The 25,329-nt window shown below is 57.3% G+C and overlaps 1 protein-coding gene across 1 annotated transcript in view; it reads right to left on the reverse strand.

The window, feature by feature from the left end:
• Window positions 1-1,175: 1,175 nt before the first annotated feature.
• LOC141978708 (alpha-2-macroglobulin-like protein 1) overlaps window positions 1,176-25,329 on the reverse strand; it is a 57,840-nt gene continuing 33,686 nt past the window's right edge. Inside the window, exons 17-36 of the mRNA XM_074941036.1 lie at window positions 24,134-24,257; window positions 19,942-20,098; window positions 17,683-17,908; window positions 16,424-16,550; window positions 15,743-15,864; window positions 15,138-15,189; window positions 14,456-14,530; window positions 13,881-14,057; window positions 13,576-13,657; window positions 13,142-13,298; window positions 11,833-11,907; window positions 11,073-11,229; window positions 8,622-8,833; window positions 8,153-8,368; window positions 7,878-8,002; window positions 3,255-3,345; window positions 2,764-2,832; window positions 2,213-2,315; window positions 1,735-1,776; window positions 1,176-1,393 (exon numbers count right to left, since the gene is read on the reverse strand). Coding sequence (XP_074797137.1) covers window positions 1,359-1,393; window positions 1,735-1,776; window positions 2,213-2,315; window positions 2,764-2,832; window positions 3,255-3,345; window positions 7,878-8,002; window positions 8,153-8,368; window positions 8,622-8,833; window positions 11,073-11,229; window positions 11,833-11,907; window positions 13,142-13,298; window positions 13,576-13,657; window positions 13,881-14,057; window positions 14,456-14,530; window positions 15,138-15,189; window positions 15,743-15,864; window positions 16,424-16,550; window positions 17,683-17,908; window positions 19,942-20,098; window positions 24,134-24,257 — 2,424 coding nt within the window. The 3' untranslated portion in view covers window positions 1,176-1,358. The remainder of the gene's footprint in view (window positions 1,394-1,734; window positions 1,777-2,212; window positions 2,316-2,763; window positions 2,833-3,254; window positions 3,346-7,877; window positions 8,003-8,152; window positions 8,369-8,621; window positions 8,834-11,072; window positions 11,230-11,832; window positions 11,908-13,141; window positions 13,299-13,575; window positions 13,658-13,880; window positions 14,058-14,455; window positions 14,531-15,137; window positions 15,190-15,742; window positions 15,865-16,423; window positions 16,551-17,682; window positions 17,909-19,941; window positions 20,099-24,133; window positions 24,258-25,329) is intronic.

Below are 25,329 nucleotides of genomic sequence, written 5' to 3' on the forward strand. Positions count from 1 at the left end.
TCAATATGGGAGCACATCCTATTCCCCAAATATTAAAATCCAGTTCTCTTTACCCCTTAGACAGGCACATGCAGCCCTCTGGGATATATTTGTGCCATCCTTTCCAATTGAGACTGAGCTCGTGATCGTGACTCTTTGGTGAATCTTTCACACTCCGGCCCTGGGGAAAGCCGAATCAGGTGCCTTTAATATCTGCCCAAAGGAAAATGAGCTTCCCGCTTTTAAAGGGGACCCACAAAGAGTTCTTGATTCTTTACGATGGATAGGGAGGGTCTGCACGGTCTATGTATTTATTTTTCTTCGGTCTTATTTACCCTGTAAGTATCAGGAATGGCAAGTCTGGTCTGCCCTGGGGTCTCTGGAGGACTGGCTGGGTATCTCACAGCATGTACATTAGGGTCTCACACCTAGCTTGACTGGGGATAGACCTTTCACAGAGATCGCCTTTCCCCACAATGTTCCTTAGTCCCTGGAATTAAACAGATGGTAACAAAACACTAACAAAACAAGCAAAAGTGGTAAGGAGTCAGACATGCTATTCCTCCCTCTCTTAGGCCTAGGCTTTTAAAACCAATTTAGTTCAACCCATGCAAGCTGGTAGAGGTGCTTCTGTCAGTCTGAGAGAAGAGTAGATTCTGGTTTAACTTCAATTCCTAATTGATTGAACCTAAACTAAAATAACCCTCCTTCACACCACAATAAATGCATCCACACTGAGGTTTTCACTGGTGTAAGTAAACTGGTTTAAAAACTAACTTCAGTTGAATTGGTTCATTTTCATGTAGATGTGTGTAACAAGAGCAGCTCTGCGAGCCAGGGCTGGAACCCGGGGGGCTGTCACTGACGCTGCCCTCCCCAGGGTTAAAGCCAAACCCCACAGCAATGACCAAAGGGCTGGGGAAGGGGACAGAGCCACGGTCCCAGGATCTGGCTGCTCTAAGGATCCACAGGAGCCGTGAGAGGAGCAGCAGGAGCAGGGCAGGCACAAAGCGACAAAACAGCCTCACAAAGAGGTGGGTTTTTGTATTTTGTTTTACACTGAACCTGCCGCTCCAGGTAGGACGGGCAGCAAACCCCAGGGGTCCCCACTGCAGCCACTTGTCCGCACATGTGACAGACAGCTGGGATCACACGGGCCGGTTTGGAGGCCGAGAGATGGGATAGCAAGTGGGATGTTTGCAGAGCGAAGCGGGAGGCGTTGGCTGAAGAAGGTGCTAAGGGGGATAGGGCAGCTGGTATGGGGAAGAGCAGCAGATGAGATGAGGCCTGTCCGTGCCGCCCTGATCCTGAGGTGTCTGGTTGCTGGCGCGGCGCTCTCGGGATGGATGGGAGGGGGCTGCCCAGCAGGGGCAGGGGCTTCAGCGGGAATTTTCCATCGTGTCGACATCAGGGGCTTTAAACAAACACAAACATTCCCTGAGACAGGATCAAAATCAGCCCCCTCCCCACACCTGGCAGACACCTGTAGACATGGACCCCCCAGAACTCTCCCAACCCCCACAAAGACTCTCCCCTCAGAGTCACCCCCCGCCCTCAAGAGAGATTCCCTTGTGCCCCACATAGACCCTTCTCCCCAGATGTCTCTCCCCCCACACACATGGTCCTGGTGGGTTCCATGCTCCCATCTCCCCATCCTTTGCCATCTACAACACACACAGACCTCTCCCGCCCATGGACTCCCTCCACCCATAAAGTTGTAGGGACTGGAGTTGTGTGTGGGTGCATCACACCTACCTGAGCCGCAGGGGGCGCTGTACTCAGCCTCTGTGTGTTCACCTGCAAAAGCAAGGGATGAAAGGAATGGCACGGTAAATGTGGGGGCCCCTGAAGGGCCAGGACTCAGCTGCTCCTGCTGGGACGGCCCCAGTTACACCAGCCACACCCTCCCCACTAGCCAGATGAGCACACAGCTCCTGTGTCCCTCGCGGTGAGCCGACCCCACAGATCTAACCTGGGAAAGCTCTGACCTGAGTGGGATTTACGGAAATGGGGCACTTGGAACCTGGGGAGATTTCAGTGATCCCACGCCCTGAGTGTGACACAGAGCCCACGAGAACAGCTGTAATGGGGGTGGAGCCAGCACAGGACATGCCCACCCAGCCACTGAGTGTGCCACAGAGCACTGGGGTGGAGCCAGGACAGGACACCCGCTCTGCAGCCACAGACTGCACCAGGGGGCCCACGGGAACAGCTCTACTAGGGCAGGACTCACCCGTCTCGTAGTAATCGTACAGTCTCACTGGGGCTGCTCTGAGATTCTTCACAGGAAAATCCTGCTCCAGGGAGAAGGTGAAACTCGCCGCCTCCTTCGTCAGCTACCGAGAGAGCGACAGAGCGAGCCCCTGGGCTGAACGTCTGCCCTGGCAGCTCTAACCCCCTCCTCCCCGAGGCTCAGACTGGCCCAACCCACTTCCCTCTGCCCCTGCGGCCTGGAGCAGTGAGAAAAGGCTCCCCCCGAATCCCTGTTCCACCCCCCTGCAAAATGTGACCCCTTTCATCACTCATGGCCCAGCTCCAGCCTCCACAACCCTGAGCTCCCCATCGCTTGGTTCACGGCCCTCTCTGGGGTTGGCTGAGTCTGGTCCCATCTCCCCGTCCTTTATGGAAACGGGTCACTTGAACCAGGGGAGATTTCAGTGACCCCACGCCGGGTGTGTGACACAGAGCCCACGAGAGCAACTGTAATGGGGGTGGAGCCAGGACAGGACATGCCCTCCCCGTTCACGCCAGGCCCCCCCCGAGCCCTGAGCCGCCCGCACGCACCTGGTCCAGATAGAGCGTCACCTGGTCGTTCTGCACCTCCAGCCTCTTCACCAAACGCTGCTTCTCCAGCTAGGAGCAGAGGGAGGAAACAGCTGAGCCAGGAACGGAGGGGCTGGGGCCGGTTTGTCTGCTCTGCTGGGGGCTGGGACATGGGGCACCAAGTGCCCCCATGGCCAAGGGGCCTGGCTGCCACCCTCCACGTCAGTCACAGCTGAGCACTGGGTGTCTGCTGGGGGAGGGGCGAGAGTCTAGACATGGGCGTCCTGTTCTGGGGGAGCTAAGCAGGGTCAGGACCTGCTCAGTGACTGGATGGGAGACCCCAGGGCTGCACAGTGACCCGCTGCAGGGGGCAGGGCTCTGCAGGGGGAGCTCCCCCTGGGGGTCAGAGCTGCAATCTGTGTTCTCCTGGGGGTCTGGGCTCTCCCCCATGGATCAGCCCCTGGTTTCACGCTGTGACTGGCCCGGCCTGTTCTCCTCCCTGGGAAGCTCACCTGCCGCAGGGAGCTCTTGACGGGGGTGTAGCCGGACGGCAGCTTGGCCTCGATGATGGCCATGTTGGTGGCTGAGCGCTCCCCGCTGTACCTGCAACAGGAGCCGTGCGCTGAGGTTGGGGTTTGCTCTGGATACAGACCCCAGGGGGATGGAGTAGGAGGGGAGGCCTCCTGTCTTCTCAGACCTGCCAGCATCTCTAATGCCCTCTGCCTGCTCTGGGTTGTGAGCCCAGAGCATCTGGGAGCTGTTAACTATCTCATAGCATCCCCCACCTAAAGCCTAAAGTGTATCATGTTAATTCTCTAAAGCCCTTTTATTCCAGAGAATTAAAGGTTTGTCAGTTTGCAGCCCAGGGAGGAGATGATGTTTAGTGGCTTGAAGGTGTCTACTACGAAGGAAAAAGTGATGGTGGCGTGGAAGAGGTGAACCTCTCCATGACCCTTGGGCGTATGCAGTGCCAGCAGATCAAGTAGCTGTGCACTAGCTTCGCACCAATGTTCTCAGCCACCCCAGACAGACCGAACGGGCATACCACTCCATTGACACAGGTAATGCTCGCCCAATTAGAGCCCAACCTTACTGGGTGGCTCCTCAAGCCAAAATTGCTATAGAATGGGAGATCCAGGATATGTTACAGGTGGGTGTAATCTGCCCCTCTAACAGTGCATAGGCATCTCCAGTGGTTCTAGTTCCCAAACCGGATGGGGAAATAAGTTTTGCGTGGACTTTAGCGTAAGCTAAATGCTGTAACTCGCCCAGACAACTATCCAATGCCACGCACAGATGAGCTATTGGAGAAACTGGGACGTGCCCAGTTCATCTCTACCTTGGACTTAACCAAGGGGTACTGGCAGGTACCACTAGATGAATCCGCCAAGGAAAGGTCAGCCTTCACCACACATCGGGCTGTATGAATTTAATGTACTCCCTTTCGGGCTGCGGAATGCACCTGCCACCTTCCAAAGACTTGTAGATGGTCTCCTAGTGGAATTGGGAGAGTCTGCAGTCGCCTACCTTGACAATGTGGCTATATTTTGTGATTCCTGGGCAGAACACCTGGAGCATTTCCAGAAGGTCTTCGAGCGCATAAGGGAGGCAGGACTAACTGTTAAGGCTAAAAAGTGTCAAATAGGCTTAAACAGAGTGACTTACCTTGGACACCAGGTGGGTCAAGGAACTATCAACCCCCTGCAGGCCAAAGTGGATGTTATCCAAAAGTGGCCTGTCCCAAAGTCAAAGAAACAGGTCCAATCCTTCTTAGGCTTGGCTGGATATTAAAGGCGATTTGTACCACACTACAGCCAAATCGCCACCCCACTGACAGACGTAACCAAAAAGAAACAGCCAAATGCCGTTCAGTTTTGTTCAGTATCTTCATAAATGATCTGGAGGATGGTGTGGATTGCACCCTCAGCAAGTTTGCAGATGACACTAAACTGGGAGGAGAGGTAGATACGCTGGAGGGTAGGGATAGGATACAGAGGGACCTAGACAAATTGGAGGATTGGGCCAAAAGAAATCTGATGAGGTTCAACAAGGACAAGTGCAGAGTCCTGCACTTAGGACGGAAGAATCCAATGCACCGCTACAGTCTAGGGACCGAATGGCTAGGCAGCAGTTCTGCAGAAAAGGACCTAGGGGTTACAGTGGACGAGAAGCTGGATATGAGTCAACAGTCTGTCCTTGTTGCCAAGAAAGCTAACGGCATTTGGGGCTGTATAAGTAGGGGCATTGCCAGCAGATCGAGGGATGTGATCATTCCCCTCTATTCGACACTGGTGAGGCCTCATCTGGAGTACTGTGTCCAGTTTTGGGCCCCACACTACAAGAAGGATGTGGAAAAATTGGAAAGCGTCCAGCGGAGGGCAACAAAAATGATTAGGTGACTGGAACACATGACTTATGAGGAGAGGCTGAGGGAACTGGGGATGTTTAGTCTGCGGAAGAGAAGAATGAGGGGGGATTTGATAGCTGCTTTCAACTACCTGAAAGGGGGTTCCAAAGAGGATGGCTCTAGACTGTTCTCAGTGGTAGCAGATGACAGAACAAGGAGTAATGGTCTCAAGTTGCAGTGGGGGAGATTTAGGTTGCATATTAGGAAAAACTTTTTCACTAGGAGGGTGGTGAAGCACTGGAATGCGTTACCTAGGGAGGTGGTGGAATCTCCTCCCTTAGAAGTTTTTAAGGTCAGGCTTGACAAAGCCCTGGCTGGGATGATTTAATTGGGGATCGGTCCTGCTTTGAGCAGAGGGTTGGACTAGATGACCTCCTGAGGTCCTTTCCAACCCTGATATTCTATGATTCTATGATTCAGTGGACTGAAGAGTGTCAGAAGGCCTTTAACTAGCTTAAAGTGACACTCATGTCTGACCCTATGCTCAGGGCCCCAGACTTTGACAAACCTTTCCTAGTAACCACGGATGCATCTGAGCATGGTGTGGGAGCAGTTTTAATGCAGAAATCAAGAATTGCATCCTTTCGTGATTCTCAGCAAAAAAGTGTCTGAAAGGGAAAGTCACTGGTCAATCACCGAAAAGGAATGTTACGCTATTGTGTATGCTCTGGAAAAGCTACGCCGATACGTTTGGGGACGGTGTTTTAACTTGCAAACCAACCATGCTGTGTTGAAGTGGCTTCATACCGTCAAGGAAAAGAACAAAAAACTTCTTCAGTGGAGTTTAGCTCTCCAAGATTTTGATTTTGAAATATAACACATTCCAGGAACTTCTAACAAAGTGGCTGATGCACTCTCCCGTGAAAGTTTCCCAGAATCAACTGGTTAAAATCATCCTTGAAATGTGGGACATATTGTTAGTTTTTATATAATCAGGAAGAAATCACAGCCAGTGTGGAACAGGCTGTCCAGCACCATCTGTGATTTGGGGGGCATGTCATAACCATATAGCTAAGGGTAGCGTAAAATTCCTCTGTTACCTGTAAGGGGTTAAGAAGCTCAAATAACCTGGTTGGCACCTGACCAAAAGGAGCAATGGGGAAAGAAGATACTTTAAAATCTTGGGGGTCAGGGGGGAAGGCTTTGTTTGTGCTCTTTGTTTATGTGTTTTCTCAGGAGGCAGAGAGGCACCAGATCAGACAGAAATCCATCTCCTTCTCAGCATGCTGCCTCTCTCTTTCCTTCTCCTCCAACTCCAAGCACCTAAAGGCCATCTGTCTTTCATGTTCTTTCTGTCTCTCTTCAGCTTCCAATCTGGCTAATTCTAATTTTTTTTGGACCTCACTTTCCATCATCCTAGCCTTCATGTGCTTAGCTTAGCCTAACCCAAGAGCTAGAAAGAAAAAAAAAAACCCCACTTGGGAATTCCCTTGCAGGAAGTTAACTACTCTGCCCTTAGGCTGAGAAAGAATAACTCCAGCTGCTCTCAGCTTAAAAAAAAAAAAAGGTGTCCTTTAAAAAAAAACCTCCCTGCTTTCCAAGCAGCCAAAAGGAAAAAAAAAAATTGTTCTTTTAAAATCCTAAGCTCTGTGCTTTTGGTTCAAAATGATCCCTCCATGCTGCCACCATGTCAGGGTTCCCTCCCCACTCTGAACTCTGGGGTACAGATTTGGGGTCCCGCATGAAAGACCCCCTAAGCTTATTTCTACCAGCTTAAGTTAAAAACTTCCCCAAGGCACAAATTCCTTCCTTGCCCTTGGTATCGCTGCCACCACCAAGTGATTTAAACAAACATTCAGGGAGAGCCACTTGAAGCCCTATCTTCCCCAAAATATCCCCCCAAGCTCCTACACCCGCTTTCCTGGGGAGGCTTGAGAATAATATCCTAACCAATTGGTTAGAAAGTGAGCACAGACCCAAACCCCTGGGTCTTAAGGACACTGAAAATCATTTCAGGTTCTTAAAAGAAGAATTTTATTAAGGAAAAAAAAAGGTAAAAGCATCACCTCTGTAAAATCAGGATGGAAGGTAACTTTACAGGGTAACACAGAGGAATTCCCTCTAGGCAACTTCAAAGTTACAAAAACAGGAATACACCTCCCTCTAGCAAAGGAAAAATTCACAAGCTCAAACAAAAGATAACTTAATGCGCCTTACCTTGGTTACTTACACTTTTTGTAAGATTAGAGACTCATTTCAGGATTGTTTGGAGGAGATGGATTTCTGCCTGACCTGGTGCTTCTCTGCCTCCCAAGAAAACACACAAACAAAGAGCACAAACCAAGCCTTCCTCCCACAAGGTTTTAAATTATCTTCTTTCTCCATTGGTCCTTTTGGTCAGGTGCCAACCATATTATTTGAGCTTCTTAACCCCTTACAGGTAATGGAGGAATTTTAGGCTACCCTTAGCTGTATGGTTATGACAGCCCCACTAGCCCCCAGCCAGCCCTGAGCTCCCCAGGCTAGGGGTCCTGGCCCCAGGAGTGTCTTGGGAGCCCGACTGTCTGTTCTAGATCAGCCCCGGGACCAGCTCTTTAGTCCCTGGCACACTCCAAGGGGGCCCCTGCCTCTGCCCCGAGCCCTGGGGGGGGATGGGACCCCCAGCGATTCCAGCCATGCCCCAGCCCTGCAGTGGGGCGGCTCTGCCCCGGCCATTTCCCCACTGCCAGGGGCCTGTCCCTGCCCCTGGGAGCTCAGACCCAGATGGGTGGGGGCCTGGGGCTCATACCGGGCATGCAGGATGAGGCTGAAGTGGGATCTGGCGCTCTCGGTGCACTCCTTCGGCTCCGTCTCCACCCGCAGGTCAAAGGTCACGGCGCTCTTTGGGGGCGGCACGTTGTAGCGCAGAGTCAGCTGGGAGAAAAGCAGGAGGGTTGGGGCAGAGCCTGCTGCGTCCGCCACAGCAGATCAGAGCCTGGGCCCAGAGCCAGGTGCTGTGGGGCAGTGCCAGGGCACAGCCAGTCACCGCTGGGCCGGCTGGTCCCCAGGGGCCCCTGCACTCACCTGCACAAAGACACAGCCCTCGCCGCTGGCCCGCACCGTGTACTGCCCGGGGATCTCCTGCAGGGCCGCTCGCTGCAGCACCAGCCGGTTGGCGTTCTCCACGTGGAATTGCTGCCGGGCCCCGGCCTGGGAGCTCACTGTCACCGACACAGCCCCGCTCGTGCTGTACGTCAGGGCTGCGTATTTGGCCAGGGCCTGCAGGGCCACCACCGTGTCCTGGGGAAGGAGAGTCACCGAGCTGCTGTCACGCTCTGGGGAGAGGAGCCCGGCTCAGACTCACTGCGGCCACATCGGGACCTGCCGGGGCACTGACACCGGGACCCCGGCTCCCGGCCCCTGAGGGCAGGGGGCTCGGCACCCAGGACTCCCTCTCCCAGGAAGGGCCCGGCTCAGCTGTGGAGATGCAGCTCCTGGCCCCTTCCTGCACCAGGGCCCCCGCGCTGGTTTGCCCCGAGGGCAGGGGTGTTACCTGTGTGGAGGCAAAGCCCCCGTAGGGGTTCTGCTGCTTGCTGAGCCAGCGGACGATCTGGGCGGCGGTCGCCATGTCGGCAGCAGACACATTGGGCAGGGAGAGATAGGCCAGGAGCACGTAAGCCGTCATCTCCACCTCCGCCGACGGGGCCTTGTTCCCGTAGGGGCTGGGCAGGGCCTTCACCTTCCTCTGCCAGTGGAGCTGTCCCCCTAGGAGAGGGGCCGAGGGAAGGGCAGCCCCACGGCTGCAGTTACAATACAGTGGGTCACCTGTTTGCTTTCCAAAGGGGCCCCAGGGGCTTCCCAGGCCAGAGGGACGCCTGCCCTGCACTGAATGCAGCCACCTCTGGGGCAGGACACGGCAGCTGATTCAGCGCGCACAGGAGGGCTACACAAGTGTAACATCATGCCACTGGGTGGGTCATCAGCAGGGATTGAACCCTAGACCTCTGGCTCAAAACCCCTGAGCCTCTGCTGAGCTTGAAACCCCTGAACCTCTGGTGCCTGAGCTAAAAGCTGAGCCCAGGTGGGTCACCGGCTCCAGGCGACCCCTAAGCCTCTGGGGTGCAGCCACTAGAGGGGGGCAGAGATCCCCTGTTTGGGCCCCTGCCCAGATCCCCTGTTTGGGCCCCTGCCCAGAGCCTGACCCAGCCAAAGGGCATGGGGCAGAGCTGATGCCGGATTAACACCCCCCTCCTGAGTGATCCCTGGGGCCTTGAAGATGGGACCCTCACCCAAGGGCTGTTTCTGTCCAGTGTCCAATGGGCCCTCAGTGCGCCCCTAGGAGCACAGCTCAGTCTGAGCTCAAATGGAGCCGGTGAGAAGCCCTGATGGGGCGTAGGGTGCAGACAGGGTCGCACCCAGAGGTCTCCTCCCTGCCCCACCCCTACGCACAGAGCTGGCAGGGCTGTGAGCTGCTTGGGCCCTAAGCAATTGCTTTGTCTGCTTATGCCTAGTGCTGCCACTGCTAGAGGGGGGCAGAGAGCCCCTGAGTTAATGTGGGCCCCCTGAGGCTGGAGCGGGAGCTGGACCCAGCTGAAGGGCAGCGGTGGAGCAGACACTGGGTTATCACCAGACCCCACGGGGTGTTAGGGACCTCACAGATGTGTCCTGTTACCCAAGGGCTGTTTTACCACAGTGCCTGGTGGCCCCTTGGTGACCCCAGCAGCAGAGCACCCACCTCTCCCTTCCCTGGGGCAGGAGCCATGTGCCCCAGAAATTCTTATCCACCTCGGGGCGGGGCAGGCGGCGAGACACACGACTTGTGGGCACAGACCATCTCCAGCTGCTGTGCTGGGGCTTGCAGAGAAGGGACTTTTCATCTGAGCTATGACACAACCAAGCTGCCTAGACCACGCAGCCGGCTCCTCTCTGTGGGGGGATATCTCTCCAGGGCCCGGCAGGAACCGAGCGCGCCAGGCCTCAGCTCCCAGCACGGCTCAGTCTGAGCTCAAATGGAGCCGAGGAGATGCACAGAGATCACGGGGCCTGTTCATGACGAGTGTGAGGGACCCAACCTGGCACTCCCAGCGCCTCCTGGCCTCATGACGAGGGCTCCTTCAGCTCAGCACTGCAGGAGCACCACCTCCTGTGTCCCCAGCCACGCTCCCAGTGGGCTTCATGCTTCCCATGGGACCGCCCACCCTATGGGGAGCTGACCCCAGGCTGCATAGCTCACACCGGGGGCTGGGCCGGGAGCGGCACAAGGCCATTTGTGCAGGGAAAGGCTAGGGGAACTGGAGCTGGGGGATGGGCAACTGCCCAGCAGGAACATGGGGGGCACATGATGCAGACAGAAACCTCCTCCTCTGCCCAACTCCCACACACAGAGACAGCAGGGCCTAGCCGGCCCTGGCCCAATGCAGTCTGTTCCCCTCTCAGTATTAGCTGGGCCAAGCAGAGACTCGGGCAGGGACTCCCCAGCTGGGATGTCCCCAACACAGGATGGGTGCTGGAATCCAGCGGCACCTCCCCAGGGCTCGGTTACGGCCCGTTCCCCTTGGGAGCTGCCTACGCAAAGCCCTGTCCCACAGACTCTGAGCCCACTGGATCCCATCACGCTCCTGGCCCCGGGTGCTTTAGAGGGCTGGGTGGGACATGGGGCTTTGCCCCTCTAGGTTCTCAGCTCCGATCCCCCCAGCCTGGAAGCGACACAGACTCGTCCCCCTTCACTCCATGCGCTGGGCTCTGGGAAATGGCGGGCCGATCTCACTCCAGGTCTGAGGGGACAAGTGTCCCCATGACAGAGCCCAGCGCGTCGGCCCCTCACTGGCAGCCTCAGCAGACACCACGGACTGACTGGGCCACGGAGACCCAGCTCCCCTGCCAGGCTGAGAAGGCCCCGGGGCAGGGGTGACAACTGGGTGGGCAGAGCCGTGGGGGGCAGCTGGCCCTGCCATGTCGAGAGGCCGGCAGCGAGAAGAGCACTAGAGTGAGGGGCTGCCGGTACCGGCGCTGACGCTGTGCTGGGCCAGGCTCTGCAGAAGGACGCCCTGCAGCTCCGTGCTCCCCGCCAGCCCGAAGGTGTAGGCCAGCAGTGCCTGCGTGTAGAGGTCACTGGTGCTCGACTCCCAGAGGCACTGGAGGGCCCTGGTCATCATGGGGTCCTGGGACGGGGGAGACACCGAACAGACTCCCCGTCAGGCTGAGCCGGCCAGAGGAGACACCCTGCGCCTGGGGTCTGCGCACGTTCCCCGGCAACCACCCCATGGGGCCTTAACAATGCTCCACCAGGCAGGCATCTGTCACCTCCCCTGACCCATCCCTCCCCACCGCCACCTGTGCCCTGGGCCCATCTATAAACTGCCCGCCCAAGCCACGCCCAGAGCCAGAGCTGGAGCCGGACCCAGAAACTGACCGAGCTGCTGAATCTTTCTGATGCCCTGACTCCACTGTGCCCATCCCAATCTCTCCCTCACCCGCTTCCCAGTACCAACCCCTCTCCCCACGGCCCCCAACAGTACCCCAAATCCCTCCCTGGTACCAACCCCCCATGACTCCCCCATCTCACCCCAAATCCCTCCCTGGTACCAACCCCCCCAGGACTCCCCCGTCTCACCCCAAACCCTTCCCTGGTACCAACCCCCCACGACTCCCCCGTCTTACCCCAAACCCTTCCCTGGCACTAACTCCCCCCTCACTATCACCAACAATCTCCATTCCCCCCTGACTGTTGGCCCCTCCCCTGGGACAGCAGGGCTTGGCCTCACCGTGAGCGGCTGCCCCAGCTCCAGCAGCCCTGCCGTGATGTAAGCCGAGAGAGAGAGCTCGTCCACCACGCCGCCCTGAAGGGGATGGAGACACCGGGAGCCGGCTCAGACCGAGTTGTGGGCCACCTTGCCAGGAACAGGTGAGCCGCTGCCCAGCACAAGCCCATTGGGCCAGAACAGAACCGGCTCCAGCGCTTTGAGTGGCTGGGTTTGGGTCCTGCCTCCTGCTGGGACCTGTCAGGCCCTCTGGGTCCCGAGCAGCTGCCCCCAGTCATAGCAGCCAGGGAGGCCACACTGTGGCAGTGAGTTCCACAGCTTTGTTATAGGGAGAGGCAGTGCCAGTAGCTGCTCCACTGTCAAGGCTGTATAAAATTTCAGTATCAAATCATATCCGAGGCCCCCTGGAACCAGAGGCTGTTAAGTTGGTTTGAACTGACATTTACCAGATTTCCTGTGAAGACCAGGGGCTGTTTCTGCAGAGGCTGAGGGATTTGCCCCTTGCTGGGCGAATTCCTGCTTATTAAATAGTCCCCCCATGCGTTTGATTAAAATTTGTCTCCTCCTAGCTCCCAAACAGCCGGGTACAGCCCCGGCCCCTCCCATACAGTTCCGGATCCCTGCAAACTCCAGGGCAGTGGCAGGAATTAGGCTGTGACTCGAGCTGGGTGGGAATTTCCTGCTGAAATTTCTCCACAGACGATGCAGTTTCCACAAAACCAAAACTTTGAGAGAAAATGTTATTTTTGCTGAAACATTTTGATTTCTGTTGGGAAAATGGAAACGCAACATTCTGCTGTGGGTCGGTGGGGCCCAAATCGCAGCCTCTTGGGTTGGCAACCTGAACCGAAACCTTCCACTGCAAACCGGTTCAACATTCAGCTGCACCGGCCTTGTGCCCCCGTTCCCCTATAGACTTGGGCGCCTTTGGACTACATCTCCCATGATGCACTGCAGCCGCCCTTCTGACTGAGCTGATGGGGAGTTGTGGGAGTTGCATGACTTCAGGGCTGGGCTGGGTCCTGCCTATCAGGCTCTCCATGCCATGCAATGAATGTGGGGTCTGCTCAGTGCCGACAGGGAGACCGGGCTGTACAGGAGCCAGGGGTGGCTGGACCAGGGCTGCTCCCTTGTTCGGTGCAATAACCTGCTGCCTCGGCCGTTCAACCCATTCAGCCGTTGCTAAAAACCAAGGGAAATCCCCCAGACCAAACCGGGTAACAAGAACCAGCTGCCATGAGGGGCCCCCGTCCCCTTCCCCAGCTTGTCCCCTCTTCCCCCATCCCATCAGCCCATCCCCCCAGACTCCCACCTGCAGGGCATTGTTGAACAGCTTCCCCACACTGCGGAAGCAGCCGCTCTCCAGCTGGTGACGCTGCAGCCACCCTAGGGCGTCCTCTAGGTGCTTCTCGTCGATGGAGATGTAGGGTCTGGCCTGGCCAAAGGACTTGAGAACGAAGGCCGTCAGCCTGGGCGGGGAGAGACCCCGTTAGAGGGACACTCTGCTGTTGATGCTGCGGGCCAGGAGGGAGGTGCATGGGGGACGGAGCTGGGGGTCAGCATTGTGGGAGGTGAGCAGAGCTGTCAGGGGAGCCCAGGACAGGAATTGGGGGGGTTGAGTGAGTACGTGGGGCAGAGCTGTGTGGGAAGCAGGACTGGGATAGCAGAGGGGCTGGGGGTCAGGCTGCAGCCCGGTAGGCCCTGCCCACCCAGAGCCCTGACTTCCCGTGCCGTGCGGCCCCTCACCAGGTGTTGCCCACGGTGTCGCTCTCCCCAAAGGCGCTGTACGAGCCGTCGTTGTGTTTATAGAGCAGCTCGCGCTGGTAGCCTGCGGGGACAGGAGGGAGACAGCGAGTTCTGGATCCGCTCACCCCCGGGGGCTAGAATCCACCCCCAGCCTGCGCCCCATGGGGCCCGCTAGCCCTCCCCTCCCCCACGACCCTGAGACTCAGAGATTCCGGGGGAGGTTTGAATGGAGGGATGGAGTTAAGGCTGAATAGGGGCCCTGATCCCTCCATATCCTGGAGGTGGAGAGGTGGGAGGACACTCACCGCTCTGGAGGAATCCCTGGGCCTTGTGTCTGATCTCCGGGCTCAGCTGCCCGCTCTTCTCCAGGTACTGCTGGATGTAGATGTTGGGAGCGAACCGGACCATGTTCTGCTCTCCGCAGCCGTAGGGCATGGCCAGCAGGCGATCTATGTTCTGCAGAGCCGTGCCCATTATGTCTCCTGGCACCAAGGGAGTTGGGGGAGCAGAGAATTACCAGGCTGCACAACAGCTGCCCCGTCCCTAACACCATGTCTGTGGAGCCCTGGCTCACGGGGGCCAGTTCGATTCCCGTCTGGTGGGGTTATGTGGATACGTGGTGCTGAATGGCTAAGACGCCAATGCCCTGGCACAGCTTCATGGCATCACCGTGGGAGTCTATTGCCCCTTGCTGGGGACGAGGCCCTGGAGCACAGACTGCAGGGACCAGTCCTGCCCCGGCCCCAGGCACCCACTAGACCTCATTGGTCTTTTCCATCTGTGATGCCCCAGCCTCTCTGATCAGAGCGCTGGGCCACAGACGGGCTGGCTGGCGAAGGGCACCGTGCCCTGACAGGGAGGGGGCACGGGAATTCCTTACCCAGGACAGTCACGTGGGCCCGCTCGGACCCCGCCAGGACGTTCGCAGGCAGCTGCAAGGAGATTTCTTCGGATGCTGCGTAACACGAAGGCGAAGACACACCGTTAAAGGTCTGTTGGGAACCTGCCCCTGCCTCCAGCCAATCAGATCCCTCCATTCCTCACCGTTCGGGTCTCTCGCCCAATCACAGCCCCTCTCTCAATCCCAAGCTCCCCCCACCGTGGCACATACGTGCCCTTGAGGGGGAGGGCTGGGGGTTCACAGTGTGGGGTCCCGCCTGTGGGACTCGGTCCCTCTCCTGGCCCCAGAGAGCCGGTGGGACGAGCTCTGCAGGGAGCATCCTACACACAGGGGCCAGGCTGAAGGGGAGAGGAGCTGGCGCAACAGGGGTCCAGTGAGACTCGGGAGCAGGAGCCGGACGTACTCGAGCCTTCGGCCCGTGGCAGACGGTTCCATAACTGCCCACTAGGGGGTGCATCTTCCCCGGGCAGCTGGGCCTGGACCCTGTCCCAGGCCGGACATTGGTCTGGATGCCCCCTGGTCCGGTCCGGCCGCTCCTGTGCCCCTAGCTGAGCCATCCAGCGGCCCAGCCATCACTGACGTGCTGCAGCCAAGTGACGGCTCGGGCGTCTCCCCGCGTTACTGACACCCACGGAGCCCCGCACAGGCGCTGGGATCCTACCTTCCTGGCAGAGCAGGGAGCTGTGCGCCTTCTCCTCCAGGATCCCCCCCGGCTGTTGGGAAGGAGCATCAGACAGAAGGTCAGGACGAGGGACCGTGCACGTCACAGCCTGACAGGGCCTGCTAGGTCAGCCAGTGCCCCTAGCCAGGGCAGGATCATTCCCTACAGCCCGTGCTGTGGGGCTCAGGCACATCCAGCTCTCAGCGCTCCAGCGATGGGGCTCCCGTCCCTTCCTCGGGGAGACGGTTCCCAGCCCAGCAGATCTTGCCACTTCTTCCTCTTCAGCACAGAGTTTCCCTCTGCTAATTCCCTCCGCCCCCTCGAGCCCTCCCATGTGTCACACTCAGCCACCCCCCTTGGGGTTAACCCCCATCTCTGTCTGCCCCAGGACTCTCCTGCCAGCTCCCTGATCTCGCTGTGACGGGGCCGTGTGACGGGGCCAGTGCAGGTCGGAGTCTGGGAGGCCGATTGTGCGGTGCTGGGACATTATTTTCTGTGGCAGGACAAAGAACAGTCACAAGTGCAGACTCAGCCCACGGCTACCAGGGGGTGAGACACAGGCACAGGATCTGTGCTCTGCCCAGAGGCCCTGACCAGACACTGACCTGGACCAGCAGGGGCTTTATCACGGTGTCCATTCGCCCCTGGACCGGCACCACGGCCAGTTCATTGCCGCACAGCTCCTCGGTGTGCAGCGCCTCGGTGCTGATGGTGAAGTTCACCTCCCCTGCCAAGCAAGGCAGGAGATGCCCCCGTTAGACAGACCAACGCCGCTGCCCAAGGGAGACAGAACCCCGGGTTGAGGCAGAGAGAACCCCGGGGCTGAGGGCGGGAGGATACTTGAAGGGGTAGGGTGGTGAAGAAGGGAGAGAAAAGTAGAAAAAGAAAGAAAATGGAGAGAGAGAGAATGGGGGAGAGAAGGCCAGAGGGGAAGGAAAGGACACAGGGAAGTGGTGACTGTGGGAAATCGCAAGCAGGCAGTAAGGGGTTTCACTCTTGGGGCGTGCTCTCAGCCTCTTCAACCCAGCAGCTCTTCTCATCCCCTCCCCTTGCACCACACCCTCAGTGACCCTGTCCTGCGCCCTCCTTCTCACTCCGAGAACAGAGCCTCCAATGCCCCTTACCCATCTGTCCCCCCATGGAGAGCCTCCAAAGGCCCCTCCCTGCCTCCCTTGTGTCAAGGCTCCAACACCCCCCTGTGAAGGCTTTCTGCCCCCCCACTGTGCAGAGCCCCTCTCCCCTTCCCTGCCCCTCCCCTCTGGCACAGAGCCCCCAGCGCCCCTTACCCAGGCTGCTCGCCGTCACCTCCCACTGGAAGGTTTTCCCTTCGTCTGCACAGAGGCAGCTGGTGTAGGCGCCGTCCTCACTTGCCTGCACCTGGAACTGTGCAGACTCCGCCAGCGTCAGCCGCACCTGTGGGGCCCAACACGAGAGCCCCCTTAGGGCTGTGGGGGACGCGCCAGCTCCAGCCCAAGAGGTGGCTCCTCTGGGGATCAGGCCAGGCCCCACTCACTGTGACACTAAACTGGGAGGAGTGGTAGATACGCTGGAGGGCAGGGATAGGATACAGAGGGACCTAGACAAATTGGAGGATTGGGCCAAAAGAAATCTGATGAGGTTCAACAAGGATAAGTGCAGAGTCCTGCTCTTAGGACGGAAGAATCCCATGCACCGCTACAGACTAGGGACCGAATGGCTCGGCAGCAGTTCTGCAGAAAAGGACCTAGGGGTTACAGTGGACGAGAAGCTGGATATGAGTCAACAGTGTGCCCTTGTTGCCAAGAAGGCCAATGGCATTTTGGGGTGCATAAGTAGGGGCATTGCCAGCAGATCGAGGGACGTGATCGTTTCCCTCTATTCGACATTGGTGAGGCCTCATCTGGAGTACTGTGTCCATTTTTGGGCCCCACACCACAAGAAGGATGTGGAAAAATTGGAAAGAGTCCAGCGGAGGGCAACAAAAATGATTAGGGGACTGGAACACATGACTTATGAGGAGAGGCTGAGGGAACTGAGGATGTTTAGTCTACGGAAGAGAAGAATGAGGGGGGATTTGATAGCTGCTTTCAACTACCTGAAAGGGGGTTCCAAAGAGGATGGCTCTAGACTGTTCTCAGTGGTAGCAGATGACAGAACAAGGAGTAATGGTCTCAAGTTGCAGTGGGGGAGATTTAGGTTGGATATTAGGAAAAAGTTTTTCATGAGGAGGGTGGTGAAACACTGGAATTCGTTACCTAGGGAGGTGGTGGAATCTCCTTCCTTAGAAGATTTTAAGGTCAGGCTTGACAAAGCCCTGGCTGGGATGATTTAGTCGGGGATCGGTCCTGCTTTGAGCAGGGGGTTGGACTAGATGACCTCCTGAGGTCCCTTCCAACCCTGATATTCTATGATTCTATGATGCGTTTACCCCAGTGGTCACAGGATTACTGTGGGGCATCCAGGTCACAGCCAGTGACTGCCAGTGCCACTTGTCAGCCTGCGCCACTGCCCAGCTGCCCAGCCCCAGGTCACCAGCCCCAGCAGCTCAGCCCCGGGCGGCGCTCACCTTGATGCACTGCTGCAGGTAGTTGAAGACGGTGGCCTTTAGGGCGAAGGCCTCTCCCCGGATCACGGAGTACGGCAAGGCCAGCTCCACAAAGAAGGGTTTGAAGGCCGTGAAGGTGGCTGTGGGGGAGAGCCCAAAGCCCACCTCTGCCGTGCAAAACATCCCAGCCTTCCACTCCGTGATGGTGTCGGGCACTGAGAGTGGGATGTCCTTGGAGCCCCCCTCGCTGGGCCGGGACAGACACAAAGCAATTTTAGACAAACGTGCAACTCAGGTTTTCTCTGTCTGTCATCCCACCTCAGCCTCTGGATGGCAGCTGTATGTTGCACAGTAATATTGAATCCCAGGGAGTGTCCCTTGTGTACAATGGTGTCTCCTCATTAAAAGAATTTACGCACAGGCATCCTCCAAATTCATGTCCCCGTCCCAGAGAATTGTGACCTTGATGTGGTGGAGCGGCATGAGTGTTCCCATGATCCTGAGAGCGATGCTGTCAGGAGTCTCATCCTCCTGGCAGAGTCACCCAAGGCGGCAAGGTTGAAGGTGAGGTTCCAGACGAACAGCCGTCTAACCCCCGCCCCCCAAGTCCTTAACAGCAGGGCAGGCGGATGAGGGAGAATAACTGAACACTAGGAGGGGGACTGGGGATCACTTATTGGACCAACTGAGCTGCTGGGACTGATTGGTAACTCCCCGCTAGCAGGGGATAGAGGTTGCAACCAAGCCGAAGAGAAAGCAGGGAGGTCGGAAGCAGATGTAACTGATAGAAGACTGGTCAGGTATGCTAGGAAGAGACAAGTGAGGCACTCCATGCCTCTTTCCCTTGTGCACTGGGCCAGGACCTGGTGAAAAGGGAGGGCCTGGTCCCACTACCTTCCCCTCCGCCCATTCATCTGGGGAACAATGTACCACTGTTGGACGGCTTGGCACCATCAGAGAAGCCCATCCCAGGACTTTCGGGGTAGGAAAAACTGTTGAGCCATGACCTGTCCACTAGGCCTGCTGGCCTCCGAGTGAAAGCCACTACCAATGTCTATTGTCATTAAATAATTGCTGTCTGGCTTGCCCTGTTGTCTGACCTCCCATCATTTTCTGCAAATGTGAAAATTCAAATAGATAAAGATAAAATAAAATCATTCCTTAAAGCCCATAATTCTGTGCAACTGTGAACATTTAAATTGATAAAAATTGAAAAAAAACCCTTAAAAATAAACAGCAATATTATCTATCAAAATTATAATTATAAAAAATTAAATTTGAATTCTGCCAAGCTTAGACACAGGACTCAGTTCTGCCCTTGATAAGGCCCCTTTGGGCTACTACAGGAGTACACAGAGGGCTTAAAGCAGCCCTAAGCCAGCATGGAAGTGTGTTTGCTGGCTAGCACAAAGGTATCTCTCCTCTAAGCGGGGGGCTGAATCTACCTTCAGCGTGCCCTAGGAATGTGGAGGCCAGAAATGTGATGCAATGCCATGGCTGCCCCCTTCCTAAGGTGTGCCAGTCTTTGTAGTCCCGCTGCTCCTTCCCTGTCCCTGTTGTCTGGAGCCTTTATCTGGGGTTGACTCAGGATATTTGGATTCAGCACAGAAGCAGCAAGGGAAGTGTTTAGAGCAGAGGTCCCAAAACTGTGGGGCCCACCCCCCTAAGGGGGCATGGAGGAATGTTCGGGGAAGGGGGGGCGTGGCTGGCCCAGGCCAGCCCCCATGGGGGTGGGGGAGCGCCACCATTCCTGCCCTATACCCAGCTCTGTTACAGCCCCGCCCCCAGCCTTGGCACGGCTCTGCACCCGGCTGAGGGACCTGGCTGCCAGCCCCCAGCCGCGGACCCCAGCCCCGCCCTCAGCCTTGGCCTCTGGCCACCGCTTCGTTCCCAGCCCGGGGTGGAGGGTGGGTGCAGGGGTGAGGCCAGGAGCAGAGTCGCACCTGGCTGCAGGCCTGGCTGCTGGCCCCCACTGCAGTGTGGCTGTGGCTCTGCGCCTGCCTCCGCCCCCAGCCTCAGCCCCTGGCCATGGCTCTGTCCCTGGCCCTGCTCCTGGCCCCAGCCCCACCCCCAGCTGCAGCCTCAGCTCCCTTACCCCAGTTTGCAGCTCCCACCCCCTGGAGCCGCGGCCCCACTCCTGATCCCAGCTCCAGAGTGGGGGCAAGGGGTGGGGGAAGGGGAAGAGGGGGCACAACCTTCAAAAGTTTGGGGACCACTGCTTTAGAGGGCCAGGCATGGAGGTTGCTCCATAGGGAAGGTCTGCAGGAGCTCGTCACTCACCCCACGGGGACCAGGTCCCACAGCCACGTCTCTGGGAAGTAGGCACGTGGCGCTGGCTCCGACTCGGTGCTGGGCTCTGGCTCAGGCAGGGCGTTACCTAATCCACCATGCCCTACGAGTAGGTCCTCCCTCGAAATCCCGGCTCTATATGAAGAGTCTAGAAAAGTGCGACAGGGAAGAGCAAGGCTTGTCACCGCACACAGGCAGCTTCAGGCACATCCAGGCCCTTCCCCCCCCACGCATCTCTAGGGGCACAGAGGCCTTTCCCCCACACCAACCCTCCTACCTGCAACAATGCCCCTCCCCCTCACAAAAACACCACTAGGTACACTACCCCCTCCACATTCACCCACACCAAGAGCCCTCCCCCACACGGCGTTAGACACGGCAACACCCTCCCCTCACACACACCAACACCCCGCCCCCCACGGCGTGAGACACGGCAACGCCCGCCCCCACACACACCAACACCCCGCCCCCCCACGGCATGAGACATGGTGACGCCCTCCCCTCACACACACCAACACCCCGCCCCCCCACGGCATGAGACATGGTGACGCCCTCCCCTCACACACACCAACAGCCCGCCCCCCACGGCGTGAGACATGGTGACGCCCTCCCCTCACACACACCAACACCCCGCCCCCCACGGCGTGAGACACGGCAACGCCCGCCCCCACACACACCAACACCCCGCCCCCCCACGGCATGAGACATGGTGACGCCCTCCCCTCACACACACCAACACCCCGCCCCCCCACGGCATGAGACATGGTGACGCCCTCCCCTCACACACACCAACACCCCGCCCCCCACGGCGTGAGACATGGTGACGCCCTCCCCTCACACACACCAAGAGCCCTCCCTCCCACGGCGTGAGACACGGCAACGCCCTCCCCTCACACACACCAACACCCCGCCCCCCACGGCGTGAGACACGGCAACGCCCGCCCCCACACACACCAACACCCCGCCCCCCCACGGCATGAGACATGGTGACGCCCTCCCCTCACACACACCAACACCCCGCCCCCCCACGGCATGAGACATGGTGACGCCCTCCCCTCACACACACCAACACCCCGCCCCCCCACGGCATGAGACATGGTGACGCCCTCCCCTCACACACACCAACACCCCGCCCCCCCACGGCATGAGACATGGTGACGCCCTCCCCTCACACACACCAACACCCCGCCCCCCACGGCGTGAGACATGGTGACGCCCTCCCCTCACACACACCAAGAGCCCTCCCTCCCACGGCGTGAGACACGGCAACGCCCTCCCCTCACACACACCAACACCCCGCCCCCCACGGCGTGAGACACGGCAACGCCCGCCCCCACACACACCAACACCCCGCCCCCCCACGGCATGAGACATGGTGACGCCCTCCCCTCACACACACCAACACCCCGCCCCCCCACGGCATGAGACATGGTGACGCCCTCCCCTCACACACACCAACACCCCGCCCCCCACGGCGTGAGACACGGTGACGCCCTCCCCTCACACACACCAAGAGCCCTCCCTCCCACGGCGTGAGACACGGCAACGCCCTCCCCTCACACACACCAACACCCCGCCCCCCCACGGCGTGAGACATGGCGACGCCCTCCCCTCACACACACCAACCCCCCGCCCCCCACGGCGTGAGACACGGCGACGCCCTCCCCTCACACACACCAACCCCCTGCCCCCCCACGGCGTGAGACATGGCGACGCCCTCCCCTCACACACACCAACACCCCGCCCCCCCACGGCGTTAGACAAGGCAACGCCCTCCCCTCACACACACCAACACCCCGCCCCCCCACGGCGTGAGACACGGCGACGCCCTCCCCTCACACACACCAACCCCCTGCCCCCCCACGGTGTTAGACAAGGCAACGCCCTCCCCTCACACACACCAACACCCCACCCCCCCACGGCGTGAGACATGGCGACGCCCTCCCCTCACACACACCAGCACCCCGCCCCCCCACGGCGTGAGACATGGCGACGCCCTCCCCTCACACACACCAACACCCCGCCCCCCCACGGCGTGAGACATAAGATAAGATAATAAGATCTTCTACACTTTCCACAGTATGCATCCGATGAAGTGAGCTGTAGCTCACGAAAGCTGATGCTCAAATAAATTGGTTAGTCTCTAAGGTGCCACAAGTACTCCTTTTCTTTTTGCGAATACAGACTAACACGGCTGCTGCTCTGAAACCTTTGATTTCATTAGGAGTCTAGTTACAGGCTGCTGAATTCACTTTGGGCTAATGGTGCACCAGCACTGAGGCTCCCCTACTACGAGCTGAATTCACCAAAGAGCTGAACTGACTAAGAGCTGAAATCACCGAGCGTTGTGTTAAGTAGAGAGGGAGCCTGAAGATACATTGTGGAGCGGTTTGCGGGACGGCTGGAGTGCCTTGTGGACAGGCTGGTGGAGCAGTTCATAGGACGGCAGGAGTGGCTGGTGGGACGCGGAGCAGTTCGTGGGACGGCAGGAGCTGTGTGTGGGCTGCGGGGCTGAGCGAAGCAGTTCGTGGGGCGGCTGGTGGAGCGGAGCGAAGGCCTATGGAGCTGTGGGGCGCTCAGCTTCAGATCATGTAAGGTGCCTCTTGCCTCCGCCCCCATCTCCACCCAGGTTGGGAGGTAAAGCTCTGTAGATAAACTTTTGAACTCTGGGGCTGCCCTGACCAGGGACAGAGACTTTTGGGTCATTGGACTTTTGGGACTTTGGGTGATTTGGGGTTGCTGGACTCAGGAACCAAAGGGAAACGGCATGCCCCAATTTGCTTGGAGTGGGTTTTTTGCTCATGGGTTGTGTTATGAATCCTGTTGGTGGTGTTTCCACAACATAATGCCACATTGTTTCTCTCTGTTATTAAAAGGCTTTTTGCTACACTCAGACTATGTGCTTGCAAGAGGGGAAGTATTGCCTCTTGGAGGCGCCCAGCGGGGGTGGTATATATTTGTCCCAGGTCACTGGGTGGGGGCTCGAGCCGGTTTGCATTGTGCTATTGGAATGGATCCCCTAGATATTGAACCCGGCCCTTGTTGCTGCCAACTCTGATGGGCAGAAGGGTTACATATAAAATTCTCTGTGGTTTGGGATCTAGGTATCCGAGATCCTGCCCCTCTCTGATGGGCTGGGAGTAGGGATTGTAACTTGGGTTTAGGTGGAGTTGGAATGCCCTGGCAGTGGCTCTGACATTAGGTGGGTCTGATTATTGTGCAGTTGATAAAGTTTACATCTGGTCCCGGCTGTTGGTCCAAGCTGGGAACAGATCAAAATAAACAAACCAATCATGAGCCCTTCCTGACCCCTGCAGTGATTAGCTGATGTCCTGAAGGAAGAGATTTGATAGCCTTGCACAGCTCCAGCTCTCTGAGTATATTTCCGTGGCTGGCTTGTGTCAGCTGACTCAGGCTTGCAGGGCTCGGGCTCCAGGGCTGTTTAACTGAGGTGTAGACATTCAGGCGCAGGCTGCAGCCTGGACTCTGAGGCCCTGCGTGGGGGAGGGTCCCGGAGCCCAGACTCCAGCCTGAGCCTGAATGTCTACACTGCAATTAAACAACCCCATAGTTTGAGCCCCGTGAGTCAGCTGACATAAGCCAGCCACAGGTGTTTACTAGCAGTGGAGACAGGCCCTCTGTGGCCACAGTATCTGACTCCACAACTCCTGAAGCTTCAGTGAATCCCCCAGAATTTATTTCTATTTGTTCTAAATCTCCCAGCTGTCTGTTCATTCAAGCAAATGTCCCCTGGGTCTCATATTGTGGGGCAGGATCCAAAGCAGGGACTGAGCTCTTTCCTCTAAATCCATCAGAATCTGAAACATCTCAGCAAAGTCCCCTCCTTCTCTTCTTTTTTTCCTAGACTAAACAACCTTCGTTCTGCCATGAAATTCCCCATCTGTATTGCCCTTCTCTAGGCCTTCCTCAGCTCAGGAGCAACAACCAAAACTGAGTGCAGGGCTCCGCATGAAGGTGGTCAGTGCTCTCTCTAACACCATTGAGACACATTCTCTGTAACCCACCACCAACATGGGCTGGCTTTTCTGAGTGCTGCTTCACTCCGGGCAGACGGTTTCATAGAGCTCTCTCCCCAGCGACTCTGAGGGCTTTCCCCAGCCTGACCAATCCCATTTCTGGGTCTTCAGGGAGAATTTCAGAAACAAGAAGGATGGGAGCTTACCCATCGGCCTTCCCGGTGGGCCGCGGTTAAAGTTGGGTTGACTGCTGAATCTGAAGATTGGAATATCAGGGCAGATAAAAGGTTTCTTGGTGTTGGCATTGGTGAGAATTTTCAAAGCCGCATCCTGGGAAAAAGGAAAGAAGGGAAAACAATACAACCAGCAAAAAACTGCACAAGAGGCAGTAAGGGGCTGTTTTTCGCTGGCCATTAAAGGGGAAAGTAACTATGAAGCAATAAAGCTGAAATACTAGCAGTCCCAAGAGTGTGGTTCTATATCTGTGAGTTTGCTTGGATGAGAGGAGGCAAGTCTTCTAAAGTCCAGATGCTCTCATAACAGCAACTCATGACACAAACAACCCTCCCAGTCGCACGGCTCAACCTGGACAATGCAACGAACAACCAGTCTAGCAATTCAATTCGACAAAATACCCCACTCACTGTCATGCCACTCTGCCCTCCCCAAACCCATCCCCAAGTGCCGGAGAAACAGATGGGCCTTGCAGCATCTATTGACCTCGAAGGTCAACATGTTCTGGTGACTCAGGTTTCTGGTGCATTAGTAGGAGCATTGGCAGGAGATCGAGGGAAGTGATTATTCCCCTCTGTTCGGCACTGGTGAGGCCACATCTGGAGTATTGCATGCAGTTTTGGGCCCTCCACTACAGAAAGGATGTGGACAAATTGGAGAGAGTCCAGCGGATGGCAATGAAAATGATTAGGGGGCGGGGGCACATGACTTACGAGGAGAGGTTGAGGGAACTGGGCTTATTTAATCTGCAGAAGAGAAGAGTGAGGGGGGATTTGATAGCAGCCTTCAACTACCTTCCAAAGAGGATGGAGCTCAGCTGTTCTCAGTGGTGGCAGATGACAGAACAAGGAGCAATGGTCTCAAGTTGCAGTGGGGGAGGTCTAGGTTGGATATTAGGAAACACTATTTCACTAGGAGGGTGGTGAAGCACTGGAATGGGTTACCTAGGGAGGTGGTGGAATCTCCATCCTTAGAGGTTTTAAGGCCCGGCTTGACAAAGCCCTGCCTGGGATGATTAGTTGGGGTTGGTCCTGCTTTGAGCAGGGGGTTGGACTAGATGACCTCCTGAGGTCTCTTCCAACCCTAATCCTCTATGATTCCCCAACTAGACTGAGGGCCTTCTGCAGAGAACACCCCACAGCCAGTTTCCCCCTCCTTTTTTAACACA

This window comes from Natator depressus, chromosome 27 (genome assembly GCF_965152275.1).
Source record: "Natator depressus isolate rNatDep1 chromosome 27, rNatDep2.hap1, whole genome shotgun sequence".
In the NCBI taxonomy this organism is placed as follows: Eukaryota; Metazoa; Chordata; order Testudines; family Cheloniidae; genus Natator; species Natator depressus.